The sequence below is a fragment of the Narcine bancroftii genome, chromosome 5, assembly GCF_036971445.1.
Source record: "Narcine bancroftii isolate sNarBan1 chromosome 5, sNarBan1.hap1, whole genome shotgun sequence".
Taxonomy (NCBI): domain Eukaryota; kingdom Metazoa; phylum Chordata; class Chondrichthyes; order Torpediniformes; family Narcinidae; genus Narcine; species Narcine bancroftii.
Genome location: NC_091473.1, coordinates 254,798,578 through 254,824,082, shown reverse-complemented (window position 1 = coordinate 254,824,082; position 25,505 = coordinate 254,798,578). Strand labels below are relative to the sequence as shown.

The window sequence follows — 25,505 nt, the reverse complement described above, 5'->3', positions numbered from 1 at the left end:
CAGAGATGCAGTGCTCCCACAGGGTCTAGCCGCCCAGTTGACTGCTCTCAATTCCAAACAAACTTTGAACGCCTATTGAAGGAACTGATGGGGTTTTTATTTGAAATCCCGTGTCTGCAAGTCTGAGCCAAAGATGGCGGGGCCTATTAATTGGCAGCAGTCATGATGGGAAGCAGAGGACTGGAGCAGGGCACCAGAGGACAGGAAGATCATGCACCATCTGAGAGGGAGAAGAGGAGATGACCAGCGGGGATGGTGACCACGGTGGTTGACCAGTAAGGGGTTTCTGCGGCTGAAGGACCAGCGTTTGCAGCGGGCTGCTGGCAACTCAAGGCAAGGAACCCTTGGAAGCTGTGGGCTGCTGGAGACTGCTGTTGGGTGACTTGCGGCCGGCTGCGGACTGCTGGAGACTAGCTCAAACTGGCTGGAGACTAGCTCAAACTGGCTTGAGAGGTACCAGATATCAGTCAAGCATTTTATGACATCAGTTCAATTAACACCTACTTATGAAAGGTGCTTACATTCTCAAGAGATCCTGCAATGAATTCTTCAGTCTTTCAAATAAGATCTATTTTTAAATGTGTGAATGTATGTGACCCAGTCTAAATCTTATAAATTCTCCCCAAATATTAATATTGCCACACAATAAATTCTGATTCTGATCTTTAACTCAACTCTTGAAGACTCAGCAACATCCTAGTAAATCTTCTCTGCACTCTTTCAATCTGATTGATATCCTTCTTGTAGTTAAGTGACCAGACTGCACATAATATTCCAAATTTGGCCTCACCAATGTCTTGAACAATTTCAACATATCATCCCAACTCCTATACTCAATACTTTGATTTATAAAGGGTAAGGTTCCAAAAGCTTTCTGTACAACCCTGTCCACCTGTGATGCCACCTTCAGGGAACAATGTATCTATATTCCCAGATCTCTTTGTTCCTCCGTGCCCTAATTATTGAGGGGGGACTTTTCTTACTCTAAGGATGATGAATTCCTGGAACACACCGCCTGAGAGAGTAGTGGAAAGTTCAGTAATGTGCCAGATCATGTTACTGTGTATATCCTACCTTGGTTTGCCCTTCCAGAATGCAACACTTAAAACTCTTAATACATTTGTGGAAACCCTTCAGTGGAGGGAGGGGGAGGGGTCAACTTCTACATGGATGCTACTTTTGACCACGTTAATTACTTGCATTGTTCAAGGCATAGGAAGATTGGATGGGCGGTGGGTGACTGCAGTCAGGGCGTCTGGAGTGTCAGGCAGCCAAAAAAAAGGGGGTGCTCGACTTTTACACAGGTTATACAAAACCACGATTTTGGGGCCAAAAAGGGGGTTGTCGACTATTAAAAGGATCAAAGATTACAGGGGTAGATACATATTCTTTTGCTCCAGATTCTTTGGGATGACTCTAAATCCATAATATTTGCCCAAATTCCTTGCTGTTTCTTTTTTTCCATTATTCATTCCTTGGTTAAAATTTTAAAAAAACCGAATGCAAACTAACAAATGAAAAAAAATTCTGTGAGATAGAAGGGAAGAAATTCAAACCACTGGAATTTAATTCAATGCCAAAAACAAATGTGAAATCATTTTTTGAAGCAACTTCCTTTTTATTCCTCAGGAGGAAACTCCGAGCAGATGCACAGACTGCCTTTTCTTTATCCACTGATCAACTATCGCGTCTCATGCCCAGCAAGGAAGATCTGAATGTGGTGAAGGTGTATCTGAATAAAGGAGAAGCAGCAACTCTTTATGTTTTGAATAAAAACCCCATCTTCTTTGAAATGGACAAGAGGCTTTATCCAACAGGTGCAAGTGGCTTACTTTGGGTTCTTTTCTGATGGCGTGAAAGATCCGAGTTGCTGATTTTGTACATCTGATTTTGGCCTGAACTGTTAGACCATTCAGATGCTCTGGTGTGAGAAAGTGTCTTGGGATGACAGCTGGTTATTTTGTGGGGAGTCTTGAGTTGCTCGTAGTTCTGTATAAGGCACCCTCGATGAGCAAATTGATAAGGGGGGAGTGGAAGAAATGGAAAGTCAGAATTGTTTTTCTTTTGGATTGGAACAGAAATGTGCGTCAGAATTTCCTGATTATTGTCTCGGTGTATAGGATTGAGAGGACCTGAAAATCAAACAAACGAGACCGAGATATCACAAATCCATAAGGGCCCTTTGGGGCATTCTCTCGACGTGAAACTTATTCATTGAAATTGCACAAGGCAGAGCTTTTCAGATATTTGGATATCATTGAATTGAGGAAAATAAGGTTTGTGCAAGAAAGAACAATACCATAAAATCCTATTTCTGCTTTTTCCTTATGGTTAAGTTGATTGCTCAGTTGGAACAAAGTTTAAAGGTTTTCCATGCACTTAATTAGTTCCTTTCAATAACCATTCCTAGAGGAACATTTCTGTGGTTCCTGGTTTGACCTTCATTGTGCAGTTAATAACTGCAATTTAGTGATGGTTAATAGGTCCCTACTCAGCTATTTCAACAGAGGGATTTGCCACAATTAGTTCAACAGAGGGAGGGATGAGTGAATAACTGTATAAAATGTGGTACAGAAGTAGTCAGTGAGATGTGGGGAAAAAGGTTTTGCGCATTAAAATGCTTGCATATATGTCAATTTAAGATTATTTTATTGTCCTTTGATATTCAAATTTCACATTTGAGGACTTTGTCTCTGCTTCATGGTGTCACTTGTTTAACCTTTATCTCCATTGCCCAGTGCTGAAGGGTTGGGGTGTTTGTGGGAGGACCTCATCATTCCCTAACACTAGCCACCAGCTTTTGGCTTTCATGAAGGTAATTGTTTGCAAACTCAACTCGTGACTTGGATATTTGTAATCCACAGGAAACAGTACCAGCTTGATTCCTCTGTTAACCCCTCAGCACATAAACATTGACAGAACGAGTGCACTTTCTGTACATTAGTGTAGCGGTGAGTGCAATGCTGTTATAACCCGGGCTTGAATCCACCATTACCTGTAAGGAGCCTGTAAGTTCTCCCTATGTGGGTTTCCCCAGAGGGTCCAGTTTCCTCCCACCCTTCAAAATGTATTGGGGGGGGGGGTTCCTAAACATTATTGAATCTCCTGTCCCGCGTCACAGCAGATGTTACAATGAAAGTATTTATGATCCAGTGACATTTGAAAACTTCCTTTAATTTGACTGTCGATATATTTTGTGTGCTATGGAACTCTTCTGAGTTTTTAGTTTCCTTATCTCTGACTCGAAGAGGTACGTAATGGTGTCCTTGCTTTGCCTTTATATCGACTATTTGTCCCCACTCATAACTCACTGAAGTTGAATTTCTTGACCTGTTTGTTTTTATTGAACAGTATACACTTTATGGTCGTGTCCAGATCTGTTGGTTTCATTTACAACATGGCCTGCTGTTTTACCAAAACTCGTCGGAGGAGCAGGTGAGACTAAAACCAGCCACAGAAGGATGCCAGAATCTAGTTTATTGTCATGTGTCACAAAATTTGTTGTTTTGCAGCAGCATTAACAGGTGAAAGTATTGCTATATACAGTAAAATCCCCATTATCGGGAGTTCCAGCAACCAGCAGCCTCAAGCAAGCGGCAAAAAAGTGTGGAAAATAAATCTGCAAAAAATATAAAAGTCTAAGATTGTTGCCCCCCTAGTGGTCTGTTCACCTATCACTCAACACGCAATCTCAAGCAACTGGGAAATTCATTCAATCCCCAAGGGTACTGGATACTGGGGTTTTTACTGTATTACAGTTTTTTAAAAATAAATTAGTGCAAAAGAAGAGAAGAAAGTGAGGTTGTGTCTGTGGTTGATGGTCTGTTCAAAAATTTGATGGCAGAGGGAAGAAGCTGTTTTTGTACCGTTAGGTGTTCATCTTTAAATTTAGATATACAGCACGGTAATGGGCCCTTTCAGCTCACGAGTCAGTGCCGCCCATTGCACCCGATTGACCTATAACCCCTGGTTCATTTTGAACGGTGCCCCAGGTGCTCTGGTTCCCTCCCACTGTTCAAAACGTACCGTGGGTTGTAACATAATTGGGTGTAATTGGGCAGCATGGACTCATGGGCCGAAAGGGCCTGTTACTGCTCTGTATACCTTAAAAAAAGATAGAGTAGACTGCAGGTAACATTTCCCCATATCAGATGTAAAACACAAATGTAGGGATAATGGATGGAGATTTTTGGGGGGGGGGGTGGTATTTGAGGGGGGACTTTTCTTACTCTAAGAATGATGAATTCCTGGAACACACTGCCTGAGAGAGTAGTGGAAAGTTCAGTAATGTGCCAGATCATGTTACATGGCTCTCAACCCACTGAGCCAGGTTCCATCCAGACCTCTGGTGCTGAGAGCGGAGTTGGTACATTCTCCCATCATGTGGGTTTCCTCTCATGTCCCAAGGATCTGCAGGTTAGTAGTTTTGGTGAAATGGATCGTTGGGAAATAGGGGAAGGGGATTGCTCTGAGAGCTGGCATTGACTCTGGACTGAATGGTCTTGCGTGTCACAAGAAAATTTGGAAATGTGCAGTGTTAAATCTTGTTCTCTGCTGGTCTCTATAAGCTAATCAAAATGTTCTCATTGTCTTTATTCAGTTTAACAGAATAGGTTTGTTAAAGTCAATAACAGTAAAATGCTCTGAAATGTGAAAGGTCTTAAACATTTGGAGTTGCTGGGTGGCAAATCTAAATTACTTTTTTGGTGCAGATCTGATGTTGCCTGGAGTGATTTTGCCACTTTCTGGTCTTCCCAAGGTTCGACAGGGAGATCTCTGTGCCATTAACCTTGCTGAAAGCAGGTACTGTGCAGTCCTTACTTTTCCAGAATTAATGAGCTGGTTCCATTCCTGTGTGTTTTGGGCTTTTGTGTTTTGCAATAATTATTTTTAGGATGTATTGTATAATAATTAAATTGTTCTGTTAATAAGTTAGTTGCCATGACAGCAAACAGGAAAACATGATGCTAGATGCACAACGCTGAAGGAATGCTGTGGTTTCAGTAGGATCCAAGGAGGCTGCATGGCCTGCTGACTTCCACCGGCATTTTCCACATGCTTTAGTTGACATGCCCTTATCTCTCAGATATTTCTCTTGTTGTTTCTTCAAGCTTTTCTCTTTCACAAGCCTTTATTCATCAGCTGAGCAAACTGTTCATGGGGCTGATTCAATTTTTGTTGGATATTTGATTTTTATAAATGGATGAAGAGACGGATGGATTTGTGGATGACACGAAGGTTGGAGGAGTTGCGGACAGTGCTGAAGGCTGTCGAAGGATACAAGAGGATATGGACAGGGTGCAGAGTTGGGCAGAAAAGTGTCAGATGGATTTCAATCTGGATAAGTCTGAGATGATGCACTTTGGAAGTTCAAATCGGAAGGCTGAGTACAGGGTTAATGGTCAGTTACTTAAGAGTGTGGATGAACAGAGGGACCTTGGGGTCCAAATGCATACATCCCTCAAGGACTCCACGCAAGTTGATAGGATAGTTAAGGCCTATGGGATGTTGGGCTTCATTAATTGGGGGGGTTGGGGAGGATTGAGTTCAGGAGTCGAGAGGTCATGTTGCAACTCTACAAATCTCAGGTGAGACCACACTTAGAGTATTGTGTTCAGTTCTGGTCACCTCATTACAGGAAGGATGTGGAATCTACGAACAGGGTGCAGATGAGATTTACCAGGATGTTTCCTGGATTGGAAAATAAGTCTTGTGACGCAAGGTTAGCAGAGCTGGGATTTTTCTCTTTGGAGCGTAGAAGGTTAAGTGGAGACTTTATAGAAGTCTACAAGATTCTGAGGCATAGATAGGGTGGAAACCAGTGTCTTATTCCTAGGGCAGAAATAGCAAACATCAGAGAATATGTGCGTGATGTGAAGGGAGGAAAGTTTAGGGAAGACATCAGGGATTTTTTTTATGCAGAGAGTGGTGGGTACCTGGAATGCCTTGCCAGAGATGGTGGTTGAGGCTGAAACATTAGGAGCATTTAAGAGACTCTTAGACAGGCACATAGATGGAAGAAAAATAGAGGGGGGTGTAGTACTTTTTTAAAGGAATATTTGAGTCGGCATACCCAGATAAGGAAATGTTGAAAGGTTCAAACACTGGAAATGGTTTATCCATTGTTGCTGTACCTTCTGCCGTTGAACTGTTGCAGCCAAATGAAATATGAATCACCTTCCAATTCCATTCTAAAGCAAAACAAATTAATGGTTGTCTTCAGTTTATGAATCGAATCTCGCAATAAAATTGCATTTTAAGTAAAAATACATCTTTTTTCCTTTTCCCTCAACATTTTAAGATGTATGTTTAAATTACAAAGGTTTCACTTCAGTTTAACTTCCTTTGCTCAAATATTTTGCAGAGCTCCAGTGGCAATAGGCTTGGCCAATATGTCAACAGCAGAGATGCTAGCAGCTGGGATGAAAGGAAAAGGCATCATAACTCTCCATACGTATCTGGACCAGCTATGGTAAGAAGGGAAAGTAACAACCCATAAACCCCTGATACATGTTTCATACCATTGTTGTGAGTGTCTTGAATGTTATGTGTCACTGTGGTTAGTTAAGTGTTAAATATTGAAGGGGGGGGAACAAAAAAAAGCTTGAACTCTCTGCAGAAAACCTTGTATAGAATTGATAATTGTAAACTCTAGTCAACTCTGATACCGATAACACATTGATCATGTTGATAACTGTTTGAGTTTGTTTGGAAAATCATAAATAAGATATTCAAAACAAGAAGAAAAGAAAGTGATTGTTTCAGATGTTTTGCACAACGTTACTTTTTAAATGTGGCAGAGTATTGAAAGCATTTTAAATTAAATGCTCTGTTAATGTCAGATTTGCGTTCATGTAATTGTCATTGCATTTAGTTATTTCCTACGGGTTAAGGTTAAGATTACAAGCTTGGAGAGTTAAGAGATGATTGGGTAAGATGTCCAGTGATGCAAGTATACACCCTGCACTACAGACCTGGCCCAGGACACTTTGTGGAAGCTGCGAACGAAGAAGTCTACCTCTCTTGTAACTGCAGGATGCACTTTGGGTATAAAAAGAAAATACTCAAGAAGGAAACTATCAAATTATTTCTTCCTCTCAGGGCATTTGGTGAAAAGACTCATCCACCTGCGATTGCGCACACGCATGATGACTCTGGGGGCGTTGGAGATCAGAAAGAAGACAAGGAAGAAGTCATCGTTGAAGCCGTTAGTGTGGAGAATGTGGCTACAGTGCTGCCCAGTACAGAGGGAGATTCCCAAGACCTAGATAATCTCCGTTTGAATCTGGAAACGGAACCTGAGGATGTAACCTCCCCAACGGGGCAAGCCGGTGAGGTGGAAAACTTGGAGGTTGCTCACTTCGAAGTATCAGAAGATGCTGGGAGTGAGCAGGATGCTGCAGAAACCATCAGGACTGCGCAAGGTATATGACGAGACTGCGGTTGAAAAGCAATTGCTCAGGGACTGTCTGATTTCATTTAAAAATGATGGGAACCGATGTCAGGCAGGGTTTTAATAGGAAGAAAAGGTCCAATTCCTATACAGTGGGTCCTTCAGCCCACAAAGTTGTGCTGGCCGATGTAAACCTACTCCACTGCAATCTAACCCTTCCCTCCCTCACACCCAGAACCCTCTATTTTTCTTGCATCCATGCGCCTGTCTAAGAATCTATGTCCCCATTGTACCAGCCTCCACCACCACCCCCAGCAATGCATTCCAGGCACCCACCACTTTCTGAGTTTAAAAAAAAAGTATCCCTGACACTTCCCTAAACTTTTCCCCACTCATCTTAAACAGATGATTAAAATGCCAGTTAAAAATCCTAGAATCGAGGATATCCATGTTTTTTCATGCAAAAGTGTGAGAAATATAAGATGATTTGATTTCTGCAATGAAATTGCATTAAAATAGGATACTGCAGGGGAAAAAACTTGGACAATTCATTATGTGACCCTTTTTTCAGTAAACAGCTGATCAAAGTCAGAGATGTTTACGAGTAGATTAAACGATCAGTTTAATGAAACAATGTGATGTAATTTAAACAGCAAGCACTTAATAGCAAATTAGTCGTGTAATCAAAATGGGAAAGAAACAGGCCTTTGGACCCACTGAGTTTTAATCTGCAATCAACCACCTATTTACATTAATCCTACATTCATCACGAGTTTTGTTAGAGTTCACACCGAAATCTACCCATGGATGCTGCCCGACCTGTTGAGTTTGATTATTCACTAATCCCATCTATTTATCCTTCCTAAATTTCCATCACGGTCATGGGGCGAATCGGGTCTCTGGCACCTCAGCAGCTCTCCTCGCTGCTCTAGCTTAAATAAAAAAACTCCAAAGGGTTAAGATCAGTAAGTGGATGATATTGTTCCCATTTTCGACAGAGGAATCTAATGTATTCCAGAGCTTTGGACAGACACTGTTGCATCTGGTAATTTAAAACTGAGACGGCTTCAGTGTGAATGCCATCCTGTTGTCCGGTGGTGCGTTGCTCACTGTCGTTTTGTCCATTCAGTTTAATTCCACTCACAGAACCTCAGCAGCTAGTGGCCCTCGGAGTTAACTGACCTGTTAAGTCCATTTAGAGGCAAACACTAATCATTTACTTCCTGACGTGGACAGTTGGTGCAAAAGTGGCTCTATTTAACACCCTCTCCTGTTTTATAGAGCAGATGGATGAGCTCCTTTTGGAATGCTTTCTTCATGCTTTGAAATATAAAGTGAAGAAAGCAGACCTGCCCCTGCTTGCAAGCACCTTTCTGAGAATTCACATGTATCCCTGCTGGTGAGTTCAGCATTCACTCTGTGTAGCACGTTTACAGTTATTCGGCTTTATCTTTGGCTTGGCTTCGCGGACGAAGATTTATGGAGCCTTGAATCACATGGGTTTCAACACAACTATTTATAAGCTAAAAGTAAAACTTGAAAATCTGCAGACCCCATGATCAAAGTCAAAACACACCATGCTGGAGAAACTCAGCAAACAGTGTCCTTTCTGGAGCAGAGATAAAGAGGCAGAACCGACGTTTCAGGCTTGAGCCCCTCATCAAGGTGTGAGCAAAGTGTCGGCAGGTGCCCGAATCTCAGGCGCATGTTCTACATTTTGTTCACATCTCGATGAAGGGCTCAAGCCCAAAACTCTTTATCTCAGCAGGTCAGACAGTGTCCTTTTGCTGCAGAGTTTCTCCAGCATGGTGTGTTTTGACTTTGACCACGGGGGTCTGCCCACATTAGAAGTTGAGTGTAATTTTGACGCTCATTTTTTTGTATGCGATGTTGTTCATGGGTGGGCAGTTTGAACAGGTTTTGTCAGCGTCCACTCCTCAGTCTCCTTTGTTGTGTGTGGAGCAGATCGTCAGGATGAATTGTTGATCTTTGTTCAGAATCTAATGCTCCTCCCTCAGTACAGGCATTGCCAGAGGGACTTTCACACACAAAGGTCTGCTACATTCTGCCAGGAATATTCCTGCCTCTGTGTGACCCTGGAACTTGGAGTCACATCATCTTGGGCCACATGGGGTTTTCAGCCCACGGTACAATGAGGTGCTTTAGACCAATGTTGTACTATTATCGATGGGTGTGGTATGTTTCTGTTGAAGCTGAGTTTCCACATTCCCAAGTCTTGGTGAGGGATCTAGCATTATACAACTGGGACCTACTCTGGTTTAATATTTTAGTGTGAGGTTATCTGGTAGCTGGAGCACCAAACACCAGCCCATGGTCGGGAGCAGTTCCATTGACTGCAAGCACTAGTGCTGGTCTTGGGTAGTGTTCTGTCTTATGGTCAGAAAGATTCTCCTTTCCAATCCCGTACCAGAGATGAGTGATGATTATGATAACCTGGTGCAATATTGACAGAATACTGCTCTGTGAGAGATGCCATCCAATAGAAAAGATGCTCAGGTAAGGCTGTCTGAAGTGGATGTGAAAGATCCCGATGCACGTTTACAACGAGGAACAGGCAGGTGTCCTGGCTAATATCTCTGTAAACAGATGATGTGTTCATTATGTGCTGTTGTGAGAGCTTGCTCTGTACACACTGCCAGATGTCCTGTTTCATCATATCTGTGACTATACCTTCTTGGCTCAGAAACACTTTGGGGTGACCAGAAGTTGCAAAAGGTTGCTGAGAAACAAACAAGGCAGCCTTCAGATGAACTTCCCCTCGTGCGTGAATGGGGGTGGGGGGGAAGGGTCAGGCTCAAAGCTGGAGGAAAGCACCAGTTTAACTCCGGCAACTTTTTTGGGAATATTTTATTTTGATTTTCATAAACTCAAAATTCAAACAAACAATATAATCTTCCAATGTTCGTATAATATGGAGAGTCTATGTTTTCCCCCCCCCCCCCCCATCCCCAACTCCTCACCGCCCCCACCCTTAACCTACTGAAAAAGCAGTCAATTCAATTGTACAGATACACATTCCGGTGGGGTTATAGACTCCTACAGAACCTAGGTTAAAAAAAAAACAACCAGGACAGCTAAATTAAAAAAGGCTAAAAGAAAATTAAAAGGAAAAAACTCAAAATGAAGCTGAAAAAGTCCGTGGCCTGCACCACGTCCCACTTTCTTGGTCACTTTTGTTTCCCCGCTGGGACAGATTGCTATCGAACCCCTATTTCAAAGTGGGGGGGGCTAATCAATCTATGTGCCAATAAGGTTGCCCCACTCTAACAAATGTGCCGTGTTTCTTCCTTAGATTGTATGTAATTTTCTCCGGGGGGGGATACAACTCTGCATTTCCTCGTTCCATCATGTGGTATTTAGTTGGGAGTCAGACTTCCATGTAACCGCTATACATTTCCTAGCTACTGCCAAGGCGGCCTTCATGAATAGAATTTGATCTTTGGTCAATCTAAAATTTATGTCCCAAATATTTCCCAGAAGGTACAACTCCGGATCCTGTGGAAAATCCACTTTTGTAATCTTTTTTCAGAATGTCCCCCAGGTCCTACCAGAAAGGTCTCACCTTTGTACATTGCCAGGTGGAGTGGACAAAAGTTCCACCCTCCACACCACACCTAAAGCACATTTCTGAAGTTTACGGCTTTGATTTGTGTAATTTTTGTGGTATGAGGTACAACTGGTGCAATAAGTTACATTGCACTAACCTGTACCTGGTGTTGATGACCCCGATCACACTGTCCAGACACAGGTCTTGCCACCACTCTTCATTGATTGTTGTGCCCAAGTTCGATTCCCATCCCTCCTTTGAACTGGGTAGCCCGGCATCAGGCCCTCACTTTGGAATGTGTAATACATTCTAGAAATAAAAATACACATATTCCCCTTGTCGAATTAGAATCTCCATGTTACTACAGTTAGGTAGGGTCAATTTTTTTCAGTTTTTACCTTAAGAAAGATATTTGCAGGTTCCAGAAGAATGTTCTCTTGGATAAATCGTATTTGTTTCTCAACTGCTCAAATGACATAAGCTTCCCCCTTTTGTAACAATCCTTGATACACCTGATCCCTTTCTGACACCTGGTGTCACCCCTGACAATTCTCTATTCAAAAAGATTGTGAAATATTTTTATAAACTTTCTTTAAAAAAAAAGGGTTCCCCAGCATAGAAACAGAGCCTTCAGCCCAACGTATCCATACTGACCAAGATGACTGCCCAAACTCATCACGTTTGGCCCACATCTCTCTAAACATTTCCTATCCGTGTGCCTATCTGTGTGTCTTTTAAATGTTTGACCTGTCCCCACTTCTACTGCTTCCTTTGGCAGCTCATTGCATACACCCATCACCCTGAAGAAGGTACCCCTCTGGAATTGTTTAAATCTTTCCTCTAGTGCCTTAAATCTATGCCCTCTAGTTTTAGATTCTCTTAAACGGGGAAAATAACTGTTTACATTATCTAAAGCCTTGAGATTTTATAAACCTCCGCACCCCACAAAGCTCCTACACTCCAGGAAAACAGTCCCAGCCTCTCCTTAAAATTCAAGCCCACCAGTCCCAGGGGCGTTCATGAATATTTTGTGCACCCTTAGGACAATTCATCTGGTTGCCCTTTGCTATTGTTAGTCACTAAAATCCCAAAATTGTGCTTTGTTTCCTTCTTGCATAGCCCTGAAGGCAGAACTTTAGAGATCAAAAAATCAAGCTATAAGAAGGTAGGTGAATCTGCAGAGAAATTTCACAGAACAGCCAAGTCCAGAAGCTGAACTGTGCCAGTTCATCTTTAAGCTGCGTACCTTTCTAATATTTCACTTTGTTTTCCTTTTAAAGTTGTTTAATTAGTGTAATTTCTCTCTCAGTGGACATTGTTGCTTTATTATAATGACTTATTACTAAAAGTAATTTAACTTCAATCTTTGAGTGGTAACAATTCTTCTTTGGCTTGGCTTCGCGGACGAAGATTTATGGAGGGGGTAAGAAGTCCACGTCAGCTGCAGGCTCGTTTGTGGCTGACAAGTCTTACCAAATCATTGATAGTAATTGTTCACTTTTGACCCTCCCAAAAGCTTTTATAATTTTGGAAGCCTCTCTCTTAATTTCAATGGGACGAGAGCAGATGTAGCTGGGTGAATCTAATGTTAAGCAAGGAGCAGGGCACTTTGGAAATAACGGTCAGAGTCAACGAGATTTGTGTTTGATAAGTCATTTTTGAGGTTGAAGCTCGCACTATAGACAATCATGGTGTACTTGAACTTCCGAAAGGACTTTGATGTGAAGCAATTCATAAAAATTAGAGCAATGGGACTGTGAGTGGCATTCTGGTTGGTATTGAGACTTTTTGAAAAATATAGAGGACTGATGTACATGTGGACCTTGAAAAGGCATTTGATTTGCTCTCCTATAATTAAATTTATCTTCAATACAGAATGCCTTAGAATATTGGGGTCAGTAATATCATGGGGGAAGGAAACATTGTATAAGTAGCAAGAAGGGATGTGAACTCGTGTGTTATGGACAAAAGAAAATACGCAGGAGTGCGCTGTTGGCGTAGTGGGTAGCACGATGCTTTTACAGTGCCAGCGACCTGGGTTCGATTCGGCGCTGTCTGTGATGAGTTTGTACGCTCTCCCCACGCCTGTGTGGGTTTTCCCTGGGAGATCCAGTTTCCTCCCACCCTCGAAAAGATACTGGGCTATCGGTTGGTTTGGGTGTAGTTGGCATCATAGATTTAAGTAGCTGGAATCTGCTTCTACCATGCTGCAAATTAATTTTAAAAAATTGTAAATTTACCCCAAGGATTGGTTTCAGTCCAGTGCTTTTTGTATTAATGAAATCCATTCAGTGAAACAGGGCAAAATTTCAAATTTGCAAATGACACCAAACTTGTAATTGTAACATTTATGTTTATTTGTTTCATAAGGCAGTTTATATGAATGTTTGCTGCAAAACAACAAATTTTCATAACAATAAATTCTGATTCCGTGAGGAGGAAATGTAACTTGAAAGCAATGTAGTGGGCTAATGAATCTCTTTGTAAAATTTCTCTGGTTTTACTGTCTTTGCTACAACACCAAAACTGCACTCAGACGGTCAGATAATGCAGTGCTTTGAAAAACTCAAAAATTGGTTCATTGTAGAGGTCTAGACTTGTAATCATCCAGACCATTTGGAGCACCTTGATTACACTGGCCCATGGGCACCCTTCCATGTTATTCCAGTTTCTCAGCTCTCGGTCCATGCCCCTCTATGCTTGAGTGATTTAGGTTCTCATCTGCACACTTTTTAAGTGATCTCAGTGACCCAACTCTGACCACTTTCCCTTGCTGTGACTTTGAGTTGTTTCTTTGCAGGTTTCCCATCCTTGAGAATCAGTGTGCTCTTCCAGGTCTTTCAGCACTAAGAGGTTTGTTTAGGTTTTAAAAACTTTTCATAGTTTTGTATTCGACTAGTCAAATTTGTTTAGTTTACATTAATTAACATGTGCCACGATCACTAATTTGTTACTTTCATGCCAAGTTCACAGAAATAGTGACACACTGTATGTGTCAGTTGGTTTTTGGTTCAAACCCCATTCATCGACCCAAATCCACAAGGTGGATTTCTCTAAAACCTACCATTTCAACCAAACATCTGGCCTCCTGTCTAAAATCTTTCTTTCTTGCCTTGTGCCAGATAACAACTTCTACTTTTGAATTAAAGGTACTATAAATAAATGTAGTTATCTCCCAAAAGGAATTCTTGCGATCGCTGTGAATGTTTTGTCAGCTTTCAGTACCAATGCTTCAAAGTAACTTCAACAACTTTGCTGTCAGTTTTTGTGAACCAGTTTTGAAAATTACATTAATAATTGTATGCAGGAAGATTACAGCTGCTGTATGGATAATTCTGTGTGTGATCATGTACCTAGTGCCGATTTGTATATACTTCAGACATTATATAGAAACACGGTGAAACGCTGTGAAGGGGAAAACTCTCCACATGTTTGCCCTGTTACTGTTACATTCTCTGAAACCATGGCTTGGTGAACTGAGTGCAGAAAGCCCATGTTCTGGTTGGAGTTAAATCTGAGGACAGAGTTTTGGGGCCATCGTTAGGGTGGATGCAGTGTATTTGGAGTATTATTGGTTGTGGAGACACTGGGTCCTAGAGTGTGGGACAGCTCCTTTAGCCCAACTCACCCACGCCAACCGAAAGCATCCTCCCACAGTAGTCCCACTTGCCTGCGTTTAGGCCGTGTATGTCTTAACCCATCCTATCCATGTATCCGTCCAAATAGAATATTACAGCAGGTCCTTTAGCCCACGATGTTGGGCCAAACCATGTAAACCTACTCCACAGCAATCTAAACCTTCCCTACCTCACACCCATAACCCTCAATTTTTCTGACATCCATCTGCTCATCTAAGAATCTTTTGAATGTCCATTTGTACCAGCCTCCATCACCATCCCTGACAATGTATTCCAGGCACCCACCACTTTCTGTCTACATGTTTCTTAAATCTTACAGTCCTATTTGCTTCAATCAACCTCCTCCAGCAGCTTGATCCATATACCAACCACCTTTTCTGGGGTTTTTTAAAGAAAAATGTTCTCCCCATACCATGTTCTATAATTCTCAATTTTCCTGCTTTGGGCAAAAGAATGTGTTCTCCCGTTCTATTCCTGTCATTTGCCTCTCTGAGATGATCCCTCATCCTCCTACACTCCAACCAATAGAACCCTAGCCTCCTCAACTTCTTCCTACAGCTCAGGCCCCCGCCCTCCTCCCCCCTGTGCCCCCCCCCCCCAAAGTCCTGGCAACATCTTCATAAATCTTCTCTGCACCCTCTACAACTAGACAACACTTTTCTTGCAGCATGGTGGACAAAACTGAACACTAGGCTCCAAAGAGTTCATGATTAAGCTTTTGAAGTGATGTGTGGAAATCTCGCCCTCAGCTCTCGAAGTTTCTCCAATCCATGCAGCAGAAGCGTATCATTCAGATGAAGGAATTCTCAAAAGGCGTTGAGAGTATTACAGCTGTGAAGTGGGATCACACAGAGTACGTATGTAAAACAAACTATCCAGTGCTGATTAGCTCCACTTGAACCAGCACAGAGAAATCTCAAGTTTCAAAGCTTTCTGGTTTCTCCCCTTTGATGGTGAATGCACATTTTCTTTTCTTCACAAGCAATGAGAATACTTTGTTTCTCTTATTGAAGATGATTTTTAATCTAGTCAAACCTTTATCACCTCTTGTTGATACAGCCTAACAGTATATTTCATTCGTTAGATATCATGATGTTAATCTACATAATGACAAAGGTTGGCATATTAATAAGTCTGATAACAGATCTCTAGGTGGATTGGAATAACCCCAGACTGGGAGACCGCTTCACTAGGCACCTTGCCTCCGTCCTCTGCAATAGCGTAGATCTCCCAGTGGTCACTCATTTCAATTCCCCGTCCCATTCCCTTGCTGACATGTCTATTCATGGTCTCATGCACAGCCAGACTGAAACCACCTGCAAATTGGAGGAACATCACCTCATATTCAGTCTAGGCACCTTCTCATCGGATGGCATTAACATTGACTTCTTCGGTTTCTGTTTAAACCCCCCCCCCTCAAAATCTTCAACCCCCTGTCTCCTTTCCTCTAGTTTTGTCTCCCTCCCTCTCTTCCCTTGTCCCTCTGTCTCCTTTCACAGAGCCAAAATCAATTCTTTCTTTTATCGTACCCAACTAACACTTTTTGTCTGTTCTCCTCCCTCTCAGATTCTCCTCCCCCTTTCTCTCTCCAGTCTCCAGTCTTTATTCAGATGCTGCCTGCTTTTTGCTTATACCTTGAAGAAGGGCTCAGGCCCGAAACGTCACTGATATATCTTTACCTCCTATTGGTGCTGGGAGACCGGTTGGGTTCCTCCAGCATTTCTGTGTGTATTTTCTATAGTCACAGCGTCTGCAGACTTTCGCGTTTCACTGGAACAACCCTCTAGTTCTCTTGGCTCTTCCTTCCTTCATACAACACATGAACTCTTGAAAAATACACCCGGAATCACTGAAGTATAATCTTTTCACTGATAATGAGTTTTTCATGATAAGCTTGAGCGGCATGGTTAGTGGCAGTTAGTGCCAGCGACCCTGGTTCAAATCCCGTGCTGTCTGTAAGGAGTTTATATGTTCTCCCCATGTCTTCCCCAGATGCTCTGAATTCCTCCCACCCTTCAAAACTTACGGGGTTATTGGTTAATTTGGGCGTAATTGGGTGGGGTACGGGTTTAAATGGCTGCAATCGGTTTCTACCATTCTGTAAATAAAACAAACACAAAAAAACAAACATATTCAACAATAACTAGCAAGCAGATGTGGAACGCAACAGATTTTGTTGATTTTAAAATTATCGGAGGTTTGGAAGATAAATTTTTTCATCCCCATTGAATGTAAGTGTTGCCCTTAAAGATATAATCAGCATTCTTGACAATCAGAATAGTTCTCCGTAACATTGCCTCCGCACTAGTTAGAAATGTACTTTGTCTTTCTGCTCACAGCCTGAAGGCCTTCAGAGTTCCTGAAATGGCCACTGGTAATGATGTGAAGGTTGACAGACCGACCGAGGAAGTCTACCAGCCACCTGAGATCAGCTCCTTCTACAGTGTCCCCAGTAAATTAATTCCCCTCTTTGAGCATGCAGGACTCGGGTGAGTTTTGTTTGGAGAGTCCATTTCTGTTTGTGCCGCAGAATGCTACCCAGGCATGTTAAATGCTGTAAATGATCCTGATCGAATAACTTGAGTGATGTAGCAGCAAATGTGTTAAGTCTGGATTGGTGATGGTCATGCAAAGGTACACTAAAGCTTTCATTGTCCAATCACTCTAAGGTGTGGCTAAACTTATGTGGTATCTGTCTCAAAATGGTTTTCATAACTTTTGACTTTGCACAAATCTCCAATGATCATTTGGAAATAGTTCAATAGTCTACCATTTTTTAAATATATACTCCATATTTACAATATCAAATTGATTTCTGAGCTGGATATACTATATTTGTGAAATTCTTGCAGCAGGTAATGTGCAATTAATCTTATCAAAGACTATTTTGCCCTATTTGAAATAACAGATTACTGAAATAGAAAACCTTTACAATTATTCTAAGCTCAAAAATCTTGGTAATGTTAATAGCACAAATTACTGAAATAGTTAGACTCCATGTTTCTGTTCAGCAGTTGTACTAAACATTGGTTAGACCACACTTGCAGTATTGTGTACAGTCTGGTCACCACACTACTGGTAGAGATAGAGTATTGAAGAGAGGATGTTGTCTGCAGATGCAAGTCGAGATGGGATAGGCTGGGTTTATTCTCATTGGAATGTAGAAGGCTAAGGGGTGACTATAGTAAGACACATTAGGGGGGGGTTTAACTCCAGATCATAGATCATATCACAGAACAACATGATCACATCAGAGAAGGATAAAATATCTTGTATAAGGGAAGTTTACATGTATTATTTGTGTAATTTTTGTATTCAATATTATTTTTGGACAGAATATGAATTATGGATTAATTATTATAATTATAGAATTTGATGTCCTGAATTAAATAAGTTCTGTAATAATAATGGTTCTACTTCTAATTTACAATTGATGTGTGGCATGTAGATGATATGATTTGATTTATGTTATTAGTTTACCTTGTGTAAAGGATTTTTGTTCAACTCAATAAAAATATTTTTAAAAGTGGTTTATAACATTGTGAGGGGCACATCGGATAGGTCGTATTTTTTTTTACAAGGGCAGGGGAGTCTAGAACTAGAAGGTGAGAAGGTTTAAGGTGAGAAGGATAGAATTTGAAGGTTAGCTGATGGTTTTTCCCACATACAGTGGTAAATATCAGGAATGGGGAGGAGGAAGATACAATTACAATGTTCCAAAGGCATTTGGTCAGATCCCTTAATAGAGAAAGGCACAGAGACATACAAGCAAATGGGATAGTGTGGATAAGTGTCACTGACAGCACGGACAAGGTGGGACTGCCTCTATGCTGTATGATCTTGTGATTCATTCCTTTCACTTTGAAGATTAGCTTGCAGCCCTTCCCTCCCTTGTTTCCGAGCTTGAATGTGAGGAGAGAAGACAGCAGTTTTCAAGTTGTAGCCCAATTAAAGCCTTGTACATCTTCATGCAGTCAGGTACTTGAGCTCCACTGATGTGTACGTCACAGAGCTGGTTGTCACCTGACCCTATTGGGGTTCTTCAATTCAACCAGACACCAATGCTGTCAAGAGCAGTTGTTTTATCTTCCCAATTATATTGCCAGTTCTTCATTCATTCTGTTTAATTTCTTGTTAATTTTTTATTTTTCACACCATAAATCACAATAGCCATGATATACACTTTTTCTTTTCCACACATTTACAGTGACTTTTTCTCCCTCCCCCCTCCCTCCTCCCAAGCCACCCCCCCATCCCTCCCCCCTCTCATCCATTTTAGTTATACAATCTAGGTTGCATTAATTCAGTTAGACAATGTTGTCATTCAACAAAAATACACCAGAAATTCTACTGAGTCCATTTTTTTCTTCTCTTCTCCTTCCATCAACTTAGGTAATGTTTGTTCCCGGTAGGTTTTCGCTATTGTATTTAATGTAAGGCTCCCATACTTGTTCGAATATTTCAATATTATTTCTTAAACTATATGTTATTTTTTCTAATGGAATACATTTATTCATTTCTATATACCATTGTTGTATTTTCAAATTATCTTCCAATTTCCAGGTTGACATAATACATTTTTTTGCTACAGCTAGGGCTATCTTAACAAATCTTTTTTGTGCATCCTCCAAGTCAATTCCAAATTCTTTATTTTTTATGTTACTTAGGAGAAAGATCTCTGGATTCTTTGGTATATTGTTTTCTGTTATTTTATTTAATATCTGATTGAGATCATCCCAAAATTTTTCTACTCTCTCACATGTCCAGATTGCATGAATTGTTGTTCCCCTTTCTTTTTTACATCGAAAACATCTATCAGATACTGTTGGGTCCCATTTATTTAACTTTTGCGGTGTAATGTATAGTCTGTGTAACCAATTATATTGTATCATACGCAGCCTCGTATTTATTGTATTTCTCATCGTTCCAGAGCATAACTTCTCCCATGTTTCCTTTTTTATCTTTATATTTAAATCTTGTTCCCATTTTTGTTTAGTTTTACCATTTGTTTCCTCATTTTCCTTTTCTTGCAGTTTAATATACATATTTTTTATAAATCTTTTGATTAACATTGTATCTGTAATCACATATTCAAGGTTACTTCCCTCTGGTAAACTCAAGTTGCTTCCTAATTTATCTTTCAAGTAGGATCTCAGTTGGTAATATGCCAGCGCTGTATCTCCCGTTATATTGTACTTATCTCTCATTTGTTCAAAGGATAAGAATCTACTTCCTGAAAAACAATTTTCTATTCTTTTAATCCCTTTTTTTTCCCATTTTCTAAAGGCAAGGTTGTCTATTGTAAAAGGGAGTAGCTTATTTTGCGTCAATATTAGTTTTGGTATTTGGTAATTTATTTTATTTCTTTCTACATGTATCTTCTTCCATATATTGAGGAGATGGTGTAATACTGGAGAAGTTCTATGTTGTACCAATTTTTCGTCCCATTTATATAATATGTGTTCAGGTATCTTTTCCCCTATTTTATCTAATTCTAGTCTCGTCCAGTCTGGTTTTTCCCTTGTTTGATAAAAATCTGATAGGTACCTTAATTGTGCGGCTCTATAATAATTTTTGAAGTTTGGCAATTGTAAGCCTCCTTGTTTATACCATTCTGTTAATTTGTCTAGTGCTATCCTCGGTTTCCCCCCTCTCCATAAAAATCTCCTTATTATTTTCTTTAACTCTTTGAAGAATTTTTCTGTCAGTTGTATTGGCAATGCCTGAAATAAGTATAGTATCCTTGGAAAAATGTTCATTTTAATACAGTTTATCCTTCCTATCAGTGTTAGTGGTAGCTCTTTCCAATGCTCTAAATCGTCCTGTAGTTTTTTCATTAGTGGATTGTAATTGAGTTTATATAATTGGCCTAGATTTTTGTTTATTTGCACACCTAGGTATCTTATTGCCTGCGTTTGCCATCTGAATGGGGATTCCTCCTTAAATTTTGAGAAATCCGCGTTATTCATAGGCATTGCTTCACTTTTATTTACGTTTATCTTGTATCCCGACACTTCTCCATATTCCTTCAATTTCTTATATAGTTCTTTTATTGATAGTTCTGGTTCTGTTAAGTACACTATCACATCATCCGCAAACAGACTGATTTTATATTCCCTGTCTTTTATTTTTATTCCTTTTATATTATTATCTCTTCTTATCGATTCTGCTAGTGGTTCTATAGCTAGCGCAAACAATAATGGTGATAGTGGGCATCCCTGCCGCGTTGACCTGCTTAAGTTAAATTGCTTTGATACATGTCCATTTACTGTCACTTTCGCTAACGGTCCCTTATATAATGCTTTAATCCAATTAATATACTTCTCCGGTAAACTGAATTTTTGCAATACTTTGAACAAGTAATTCCATTCTACTCTGTCGAAGGCCTTCTCTGCGTCTAAAGCAACTGCTACTGCCGGTGCTTTATTTCCTTCTACTGCATGAATTAAGTTAATAAATTTACAAATATTGTCTGTTGTGCGTCTTTTTTTGATAAATCCAGTTTGGTCTAAATTTACCATTTTCGGTACCTGTTCTGCTAATCTGTTCGCTAATAGTTTAGCTATTATCTTATAATCTGTGTTTAGCAAAGATATTGGTCTATATGACGCTGGTGAGAGTGGATCTTTCCCTTGTTTTAGTATCACTGTAATTATTGCTGTTTTACATGAATCTGGTAAGTTTTGTGTCTCATCAATCTGGTTGATTACATCCAGGAGGGGCGGTATTATTAGGTCTTTAAATGTTTTGTAGAATTCTATTGGGAGTCCATCCTCTCCTGGTGTCTTATTATTTGGTAAATTTTTTATTATCTCTTGTATTTCTACTGTTCCAAATGGTTCTGTTAATTTATTTTGTTCCTCTATTTGTAGTTTTGGTAGTTCAATTTTAGTCAAAAATTCATCTATTTTCCCTTCTTTCCCTTCGTTTTCGGTTCGGTATAATTGTTCATAGAATTCTCTGAAGTTTTCCTTAATTTCTTTTGGATTATATGTAATTTGTTTGTCTTTTTTCCTTGTTGCCAATACCGTTTTCTTAGTTTGCTCTGTCTTAAGCTGCCATGCTAGGATTTTGTGTGTTTTTTCCCCTAGTTCATAATATTTCTGTTTTGTCTTCATTATATTCTTCTCCACCTTATATGTTTGTAATGTTTCATATTTTATTTTTTTATCCGCCAATTCTCTTCTTTTGGTTGTATCTTCCTTTATTGCTAATTTTTTTTCTATGTTTATTATTTCCCTTTCCAACTGCTCTGTTTCCTGATTATAGTCCTTCTTCATCTTGGTTGCATAACTTATTATTTGCCCTCTAATGAATGCTTTCATTGCGTCCCATAGTATAAACTTATCTTCCACTGATTCCGTATTTACTTCAAAGTACATTTTTAATTGTTTTTCAATAAATTCTCTAAAATCCTGTCTTTTAAGTAGCATGGGGTTTAATCTCCATCTATACATTCTTGGAGGGATGTCTTCTAGCTCTATTGCCAATAACAGGGGTGAGTGGTCCGATAATAGTCTAGCTTTATATTCCGTTTTCCTAACTCTCCCTTGTATGTGGGCTGATAACAGGAATAGGTCTATCCTTGAGTATGTTTTATGTCTAGTCGAGTAGTATGAGTATTCCTTTTCTTTTGGGTTTTGTTTCCTCCATATGTCCACAAGTTTCATTTCTTGCATTGATTTAATTATAAATTTGGTTACTTTGTTCTTCCTGTTAATTTTTTTCCCCGTTTTATCCATATTTGGATCCAAATTCAGATTGAAATCCCCTCCTATTAGTATGTTCCCTTGCGTATTAGCTACCTTCAAAAAGATATCTTGCATAAACTTTTGATCTTCTTCGTTAGGTGAATATATATTAAGTAGATTCCAAAGCTCTGAATATATCTGACATTTTATCATAACATATCTCCCTGCTGGATCTATTATTTCCTCTTCTATTTTAAATGGCACATTTTTGCTAATTAATATAGCCACTCCTCTTGCTTTTGAATTATACGATGCTGCTGTTACATGTCCTACCCAATCTCTCTTTAATTTCTTGTGCTCCAATTCAGTTAAATGTGTTTCTTGGACAAATGCTATATCTATTTTTTCCTTTTTCAGTAAATTTAGTAGTTTCTTCCTTTTAATTTGGTTATGTATTCCATTAATATTTAGAGTCATATAGTTCAGCGTAGCCATTTTATATTTTGTTTATCTTCTCTTTCCGTTTTTCCATCATTACCTTTCCTCCTTTTCCATTTCTGTTTTCTTATTTTCAACTCTTTACCAGACAACATTCCTACAACATCCAACATTTTCCTTATTCTCCTATTTCTATCTTCTTTATCCCCAATCTCCCCTTCCCCTCCTGAGTTGCCCTTTATCCCTTGTCGGACAACCACATCTCCCCTCTCCATTTGGATTTGCGAATCCACTCGCAAGCGTCAACTGATTTTGCAGTGACCGCTCTTTTCCCCCCACCCAGCTTCCCCCAGAAAAGATTTCGTTTTTTATATGTCACAAAGGTCACTCTTTTAGTTCCCTCCTTATTCTCTCTATTCCCTTACCTTCCCTTATTAATTCTTGTCTATACTTTCTATGTTTTCCTCTAATTACAGATACTTTCACATATGCCCGTTGTCTCTATTCACTCTTATACCTCTTTACCCGCATACATATCAATCGTGGTCATTTTTACCCTCCTTACCCGTCTTCATCCCTCAGTCTATTTTTGTCTTTACCCACATACATATCAATCGTGATAATTTTTGCTCTCATTACCCGTCTTCATCCCTCAGTCTATTTTTGTAATTGTTCTGCAAATTTTCGTGCTTCTTCTGGATCCGAGAATAGTCTGTTTTGTTGTCCTGGAATAAATATTTTCAATACCGCAGGATGCTTCAGTGTAAATTTATATCCTTTCTTCCATAAAATCGCTTTTGCTGCATTGAACTCTTTTCTCTTCTTTAGGAGTTCAAAGCTTATATCTGGATAAATGAAGATTTTTTGCCCTTTATACTCCAGTGGTTTGTTGCCCTCTCTTACTTTTTCCATTGTCTTCTCCAGCACCTTTTCTCTTGTAGTATATCTTAGGAATTTTACTACAATAGATCTTGGTTTTTGTTGTGGTTGTGGTTTAGGGGCCAATGCTCTATGTGCCCTTTCTATTTCCATTTCTTGCTGTAGTTCTGGACATCCTAGGGCCTTAGGGATCCATTCTTTTATAAACTCCCTCATATTCTTGCCTTCTACATCTTCCTTAAGGCCCACTATCTTTATGTTATTTCTTCTGTTATAATTTTCCATTATATCTATTTTTTGGGCTAGTAATTCTTGTGTCTCTTTAGTTTTTTTATTAGATTCCTCCAATTTCTTTTTTAAGTCTTCTACCTCCATTTCTGCTGCTATTGCCCGTTCTTCCATCTTGTCCATTTTTTTCCCCATTTCTGTTAAGGTCATATCCATTTTATTTATTTTCTTTTCTGTGTTGTTTATTCTTCTTCTTAAATCATTGAATTCCTGTGTTTGCCATTCTTTAAATGACTCCATGTATCCTCTAACAAGAGCAAGTACCTCCTTTACCTTGCCTATCTTTTCTTCTTCTATTTCCCTGTACTCTTCCTCTTCCTCTTCTTCTTCCTCTAGGTTGACCATCTGTTGTTTCTTTGCTGCCCTTTCCTCCTCTTCTTTCTTGTTTCCATTGTCTTCTGTGGTGTCTTCTTGCTGCAGGTGTTCTGCAGCTGTCGTTGCCGGCTGTGGAGATCGACTCCCCAGCTGGTCCCCCCTCCCGTCGGTGTGTTTTTTTGTATGCGCATCGCGCATGCGCGACTCCTCGCGCATGCGCGGTTGCGCACTTTTACTCGGCTCTGTGAGCCATTGTTGTAGTTCTCTTTCTACCGACCTGAGGTAGTGGGGTCTTCTCTCCACAGCGGGCCTCTTCGGACAGGTAAGGCCTTCACCTTTTTCCTCCGTTGTCTTCTCTTCCTCTCTTCTTTCCGTTGATTTTGATTTTTCTCCTTTTGTCTCCATCTTCTTTCCACCTTTATATTCACTTTTCTTTAACTTGTATTTCTGTGCCTTTGTACTTTCTCTCGTTTTTCCCGACTTTTCTGGAGAGGGCTGGAGTTCACCGTCCGGCCACTACTCCATCACGTGACTCCTCCCCCTGTTTAATTTCTTGTTGAAGAGATGACCCTGATTCCCAGGAGTCCACCTTTACTGCGCTGTCTATAATGAAATGTGATTCTTCCTTGAGCATGAAGACTAAAACTGCATAAGATACTTGAGGTTCCGTGCTGGAAACCAGACACACTCCTCTATTTGTATTACCTTACAGCTGAACTTCAGAAAACTCATCTTTCCTTTTCATTTTGATCACCTGTGCTCCTGCACTGCTCTCGGGCAGTACGAGTTACCTTTTTGTAAATTCCTTAAGGTTTCCCACAACAGTAAACTTTCCACTTGCTATAAAGGCTTTGAAGTTTATTATTTAGGTGTAAATATTTCTAGCTTGCGTAAACATGTAAACATCTGCCTGGCCTGCAGGAAAAAAAATCTTGAGGTTGTATGTAATGTCACGTATGTACTCCGACAATAAATCTGAACTGTGAACTTTGAAACAGTTCAGATTACAGGTAAAGAAGTAAACACAATGCTGGAGAAACTCAATAGGAGAAACGGTGTACTTTTTATAGTAAAGATACTTAACCAATGTTTCGGGCTTAAGTCTTTCATCAGGGTATGAGCAAAACATATTTTGCTGACTTGGCACCTGCCTAAGTTTTGTTCATACCAAGATGAAGGGCTCAAGCCCAAATCGTTGGTTATGTATGTTTATCTTTGCTCTATAAAGGACATTGTTTGACCTGCTGAGTTTCTCCAGCATCATGTTTTGACTTCAACCACAGTGTCTGCAGATT

At 40.1% G+C, this 25,505-nt stretch overlaps 1 protein-coding gene across 2 annotated transcripts in view; it reads left to right on the top strand.

The window, feature by feature from the left end:
- eif2d (eukaryotic translation initiation factor 2D) overlaps positions 1 to 25,505 on the top strand; it is a 34,850-nt gene that overhangs the window by 1,359 nt on the left and 7,986 nt on the right. For both annotated transcript variants that reach the window (XM_069942241.1, XM_069942240.1), the window contains exons 2-10: positions 1,630 to 1,817; positions 3,352 to 3,435; positions 4,713 to 4,803; positions 6,365 to 6,472; positions 7,102 to 7,424; positions 8,675 to 8,792; positions 12,081 to 12,126; positions 15,349 to 15,452; positions 16,939 to 17,088. In XM_069942241.1, the coding sequence (XP_069798342.1) occupies positions 1,630 to 1,817; positions 3,352 to 3,435; positions 4,713 to 4,803; positions 6,365 to 6,472; positions 7,102 to 7,424; positions 8,675 to 8,792; positions 12,081 to 12,126; positions 15,349 to 15,452; positions 16,939 to 17,088 (1,212 nt within the window). The remainder of the gene's footprint in view (positions 1 to 1,629; positions 1,818 to 3,351; positions 3,436 to 4,712; positions 4,804 to 6,364; positions 6,473 to 7,101; positions 7,425 to 8,674; positions 8,793 to 12,080; positions 12,127 to 15,348; positions 15,453 to 16,938; positions 17,089 to 25,505) is intronic.